The sequence below is a fragment of the Chrysochloris asiatica genome, unplaced genomic scaffold, assembly GCF_000296735.1.
Source record: "Chrysochloris asiatica unplaced genomic scaffold, ChrAsi1.0 scaffold00078, whole genome shotgun sequence".
Taxonomy (NCBI): Eukaryota; Metazoa; Chordata; class Mammalia; order Afrosoricida; family Chrysochloridae; genus Chrysochloris; species Chrysochloris asiatica.
In genome coordinates, this window is record NW_006408596.1 from 1,264,873 (window position 1) to 1,271,417 (window position 6,545).

General features: G+C 47.1%; 1 protein-coding gene across 1 annotated transcript in view; it reads right to left on the minus strand.

The window, feature by feature from the left end:
* Positions 1–6,545, minus strand: part of TCTN2 (tectonic family member 2) — a 48,129-nt gene that overhangs the window by 17,500 nt on the left and 24,084 nt on the right. The window contains exons 12-13 of the mRNA XM_006865477.1: positions 3,631–3,711; positions 2,002–2,113 (exon numbers count right to left, since the gene is read on the minus strand). Of these exons, the coding sequence (XP_006865539.1) occupies positions 2,002–2,113; positions 3,631–3,711 (193 nt within the window). The remainder of the gene's footprint in view (positions 1–2,001; positions 2,114–3,630; positions 3,712–6,545) is intronic.

The following is a 6,545-nucleotide window of genomic DNA, read 5'->3' on the forward strand; positions in this document are numbered from 1 at the left end:
TATGGATGCAGTAGCTCAAAAAAGGGAACAAATCTTTACAACAAGGATCATTCCCACCCCCTCCATACACAGAGTAGACAGGGATGGGCAACTTGGACATTGGCTACCCAAAGTAGGGCGGCTTCAAAGGCAAGAAGTGACTGACTTACAAGCTTTCAAGAAGGAGCCTAGATCCAGAGGGCACGGAGGAAGGCAGAATCTCCACTGAGTAGTATCCAATCTGCCTGGGTGGAGCTGATGAAAGGAGATGCGGATTGGTCTCTTGTGACACAATAGTGAATAATCGCTATCAGGACTGATTGTAAGGGTTGGAAATGTAAAGGTAGATGTTTTGTAGCAAAAGAAGGGGAGTGATAGACTGCAACCTAGGAGCGGAGGTCCCTGGGACCATGAAGGGAGAAGAGAGGGTGGTGGGACCCTACCCAGAGAAGCAGTGACACCAGAGATGGAGGCAGAGACGATGACGTGGAGAGATGGAGCAGCTGGGGACTTTAGACCCAGAAAGGAAGAGGGGCTGTGTGCTGATGACCAGGGGGCAGGCTTGTATGGTATACCCTTTGGTTGGTTGATTATACATGGTGGGGATTATAACCATGGCAATGCAACGATATACGATAGGATGAATGTAAAACTAAGGTTCTCCCTTGTAAACGATCACATAATTCAAAATTAAAACATTAAAAAAAAAAAAAAAATGAGGTTGATTAAAAGGGGAAGTGGCAGGAAGCCCTATTTCTCCTTGAGGGTGTTCCCAGGAGGGAGCTGAGTGTACTACAGGATGTAGAGCCCTTTCACCTGGACTCACTTCCATTCGCTGCCGTGGTTGACAGACGCCATGGAGTGTGACAGGGCTGGGTTGGGCAACAGGTAAAGCACATACCAAGTTACCAGGCTAAATGGATGCACAGCGGGCCAACCATAAAAGATCCTGATGATCCGGCTGAAATCTGCCTAAGTGAAGATGAAGCAGCAGCACCAAGCACATGGTTGTTGAGTGAGCGTGTGAATGTCTGGAGGGAGTGCTGGGCACTGAAATAGGCTCTGAAGACACAGGGGAACCCTCCCCAACGATGGCTCATGGGACAGCAGGGAGCCTGGAGCAAGGAGCAGGTCCAAAGTGCCGTGGAGGGGATATCCAGGTGCCGGGCAGCCCAGACAAGGGGTACTTAGCCCCTCCCTAAAGATCCTAAAGTGGGTCTCGGGGAGCTGCCATGGGCAGAGAACACCTAAAGGCTCAATGTCCTGTCACTGGGACTATGAGGAGAGTGAGACGGAGCGGCAGCAGGTGCAGAAGAGTAAGAGAATGAAGAGGAAGAAGGACAATTTCGCATCCCTTCCTTCCAGCAGTGCTGAAGAGCAGAAATCTTACTCGCTGCAGGGAAAGGCCTTGGACTGTTGACTCCAGTCTCAAACCTTGTACATAACATCCAACAGTTTTTCTTCTCTTTTCCAGGTCTCCCCGTATTTTCCCTGTTCCCCAGAGGGGTAGCCCTTGGGATGTGTTATAGACGGAGCATGCCTAAGAACCCAGGTGCTGGCACACCTGTGTGGAGGAACACACCTACCAAAGGCAACGTACACCTTAAAGTGGAACGTTCTTAAGACACCACGTGACAGAACTTTAAGTGCGTTTTCCATGACAACCACACCAATTACATCTGGATGGGGGGGGGGGTCCTTTTCCTAATCCAAGGAGTATTAGGTTCCGATGAGCTGAACAAACTGCAGCAGAGAAATGTGCCTACGTTGGATGAAATGACTTTAGTCCTAATAGAGAGTGTCCCCTTGGGTTTACATGTGAATCCACTCTAAATTGTCTCCCAAGTTTATATTTACTCATCCCTCACTTTTGCAAATGTGGGAATTCAGTCTCTACCTATCCACATGAACGAGTTTGGAGCAAGTTGGAATGGACTTTGGAGTAAATCACCCAAGGTGCAGATGAACAATAAAAAAAAATAATGACGTGCAAGGAAATCCATCAAGGAAAGAAACATTCACCTGAGCTGAGTACAATTCTCGTTGATCCCAACTTCCAAAAGGCATCCAGATAGCGCGTTTTTGCCAAATAAAATGGGTGTGAGAGTTGCTGACGTACACAAGCCCCTTCCAGCTACAAAAAAAACACACACAAAAAAACTCTCCTTACCATTTTTGCTAAATAAGAGTAAACATTTGCTTCAAAGTTTCTCTTGAAATATAAGAGAGGAAACATTCGAGATAGTCTCCAATTTTCAGAAACTGAGATAGTTACTCTATAATCATTTCGAGACAGAACACAGACCAACACTCCCTCTTTCAGGCTGCTGCGGCTGTGGTTAAGTGCCACAGAGTCGGTTCCAGCTCATAGAGACCCTGTATAGGATTTCCAAGGAACAGCTGATGGGTTTGAACCACCGACCTTGAGGTCCAGCGCATTATCCTGCAGTGCCACACCGGGACTCCCTGTTTGAGGATATCAGTGTTTTATTCTGGGCACAGAACCGAACACCTCTGGGAGATGCAGAAAGGAGCCCTGGTGGCACAGAGGTTAAGTGCTAGGCGGCCAACCCAAAGATTGGTGGTTCTAACCCAGCAGTCCCTCCGTGGGAGGCTGTGGGAGTCACCTTCCACAAAGACGACAGGAGTTCTACTCGGGGCTGTGGACTCGTTATGAAGCAGAATCAACTTGACAGCAGCGGGTTTGGCCTTGGGCTGTTGTTGTTGTTGTTGTTAAGTGCCATCGAGTCGGTTCCGACCCATAACGACCCTGTACAGGGTTTCCGAGGGTGTAAATCTTTACGGGAGTAGAAAGCCTCATCTTTCTCCCGCAGAGCAGCTGGTAGTTTTGAACCGCTGACCTTAAGGTCCGCAGCCCGATTCGTAACCACTACGCTACGATGTGAGTAATTATCACTAACTCCAAGAGTGTCTATAATCGGGGTGCTGGTTGCCCACCACGACTAATAACCCAAAGTATTTTAAAGGATATAAGTGCTACCAACTAAAATGCCATGAATAAGTTTCAGATGCATAAAGAGAAAATTCAACTCTTGTATAATGTTTTTGTTCCCGGAAACACTTCTCTGGAAGTGGATGTCATTGCTGTGGTGATATAATTACCATGAAAGTTCACTGATCTAAAACAAAAAAAGATTTTTTATCATTTGGAATGAAACTATTCTCACATCTCCAATCAGCCCCTTTTGGGATTGTAGGAAACGAGACGGGAGATAAAGAAATCCTACATTTAAACCTTTAACAAACCAGCAGCACTTTGGAAACAAACAAGGTTAACATTCCTTATTCCCCTCCCCCCCCCAAAAATTTTTTTTTTTAACTTCTTGTTGTTAAGTGCCATCAAGTCAGTTCCTACCCATAGCAACCCTGTATAGGTTTCCAAGGAGCAGCTGATGAGCTTGAACTGCCCACCTTGCAGTTCAAACGACTTTGCAGTCTGGTGCATTAACCCACAGCACCACATCAGGACTTGAACTTGTAGAAGCATGAAAAACAACCACCCCGACTTCGGGCCCTCAAGCAAACCAACAGGGCTTTAAAGTAATAGATTACCTGATGAGATTCAAAACATGGCAAGACTTACACTTGTGCTCTACCAGGAGACTTGTCTTAAGCACCAAACACGCTTACCTGTTCTCCAGAGGTGTAACGTGGTGACATAATTCATCCTGCTGGCGTGGAGTGCTCGGAGAGGTTTGCCAAGTTGGTACCCTAGGCAGACACAGCACATGACATCAGCAGCTTGCCAATAGAGGAGGGCTTGTCTTGTCCAAGAAGAGAGAAGATGAGTCCCAGTGAACGCCAACACAGAGCCAAAGCTTGTACAGGTGCCTTTTAAGAAGGATGTCACCTTTATTCAATTCTCAGTATTGTTCCAGAGACGAGGAGACTCAGGGGATTTGTCAAATACATTTTTTTTTTTTAATAAAATTTGACAAACTCAGAAGGCAGGCAGGAGAGGCAGTGTTGGTTCTCATGCCAGGGGGACATTTGCCACTGGGCAGGTAGGTTAAGGCTGCTGATGAGAGGACCTCAGAAAGACACTGAATCTCAGCACTTTCCTGTGGAGCCATCGCCTAAAAACCAATCAGGCTCCAAGTCTGCTTCTCTAGGTCTCATCCCACCTGTGTCTCCTAGACATCCACTTTGCTGCTTCTAACTTTTAAAGATGAAAAGGCACACACGTACAAAAAAGATGAAAGGCACACATGGGGATACCAGGATAGACATCACCTAGATCCAACGGCTGCCAGGAGTGTTTCTCTTAGTAGTAAATCACAAGTGTATGTACGAGGGCTTCCAACAACTTTTAAGGCCTTTCCCCCTTTCGGGACAGAACTGTTTGAAATAAGTTGTTGGTACCACGACACTTTATCTCTAAAAAGCTTCAACACACATCTCCCAACATTAATATAATTCAGGACATTTTCCAATGTTTCTCTTAGAAAATGATTAATGAAGACTGTCTGCTACACACTCACACTCCTTTGTATGTCCCCAAAATCTGGGTTTGAGAGCTGTTTGTACAAACCAGAATCCAACATCTGCGCACTGTTTTTGTGTTTCCAACTCTCTCCTCACAGTCCCTGGTACATCAGCCTTCCTGTGGTAGCCATCAGCGTCCGGCCCACACTCACCACCACCCAAGCTCACACCACTTCCTTGACCTCACTGCACGGTTCCCAACATGCATGACGTGCTTGTCAAGGTCATCTCTGCACACCACCCCAATCTTTGAGAGGAGGGAGAGCACAAAGGGCAAGAACCCTGACCTGCTCCTGGTGGAACCCCCGCACAACCAAGAACAGTCCTGCACAGATGAGAAGCTCAGCGCAGTTGTTTTGGATCAACAGTTCAGTGGAATGAATGAAGTCTCCAAGCCAGCGCTAACTTACTTATCACCGTGAGCTTCCTCTACTGCTCCTTGTGAATGGAAGCCAGCCCTGTACCACAGACAAGGGCAGAGAGATGGCACCCAGATGTATGTACCAGCTGTTTCACTGACTCAACCAGTCTGCTCATGACCACTTTATTCTCTCCTGACAAGAGCTCCAACACTATCACCATTTTCACAGACTCTCGACTGTGCTTCGTGGAAATCCAGGAGCCTGGTTTTAAAGCCAACAATAAACTCCCCAAACACCACATTCATGGTGGTGGTGGTGGTTACGTGCCATGGAGTCGGTTCCGACTCATAGCGACCCTGTACAGGGTTACCGAGGCTGTAAATCTTTATGGGAGCAGAAAGCCTCATCTTTCTCCCGCAGAACAGCTGGTAGTTTTGAACTGCTGACCCTGAGGTTAGCAGCCCGATTCGTAACCCCTATGCTACCAGAACTCCTTCCATCTATAACTGTTGTTGTGTGCCTTGGAGTCGGTTCCAACTCATAGCAACCCTGTACAGGGTGTCCGAGGTTGTTAATCTTTACGGGAGCAGCAAGCCTCATCTTTCTCACGTGAAACATCTGGTAGTTTCAAACTGTTGACCGTGAGGTTCGCAGCCTGAATCGTAACCACTACGCTTCAGAGCGCCATCTATAATAACCATGGATTATTCACCTACTACATTTAACTACTGAAGAAAGTCATACAAATGGACAGTTACTTCAGAATAGAAAAAGGTTCCTTACTGGTTAATTATATTTTTATAATGACAAGTTTTAGCATCTTATGTTCTTGTTAGGTGTGGTGGACTTGGTTCCAATTCACAGTGACCCTCACGTGCAAAGGGATAAAGCCCAGTCCTGCGCCATCCTCACAGCCACTGCTATGTCTCAGCTCACTGCTGCAACTACTGCGTCAATCCATCGCATTGAGAGTCTGCCTCTTTTTTTGGTGACCCTATACTGTCCCAGGAGTCCTGGTGTGGCGCTGTAGAATCAGCACTGGCCTGCGAACCACAAGGTTGGCAGTTCAAACCCACCAGCTGCTCCTATGAAAGCTTAACCACGGTATGCTATGGGTCAGAACCAACTCGACAACACTTAACAACAAGTATTTTGCCAGGCATGATATCCTTTTCCAAGAACTCGTCCCTCCTGATATAATATTCTTATGCACAGGTAGTCCCCAACATAACAACACACTCTAGTTACAACAAACTCAACTGCATTCCTGACCCTGGCGTTTCCCTTCCATACAATGTGACAGCATGGACCTTGCTGATGTCGCCACTGTCAGGTGTCCACCAGCAGAGGTTTATATGTAACGTTTCCAACCATCAAAAACAAACGGAGAACTACAAGAACAAGCAAGTTGCTTGCCCAAGAGATATCAAGGCAAGTGGTCGGGTCCCCTCAAGGCAAACCTCCTTCCAAGACTAAGACTCAATGGGAATACACGCTCTGATTGGTGACCACGCTCATCACCGATAAGGGAAGTGAAGGGAAAACAGCAATGAAGCAGTGAGCTAAGCCCTACAATGTTCAATAGACTTCTGTGAACCCGGGTGGAGACCTGGTTGGCCAGCAGGGTAGCAAGACCTGGGGGCTCTTGGGCCCAGAGTTAGTGACATAGCCACAGAGGACTAGAGTGGAGAGTGAAGC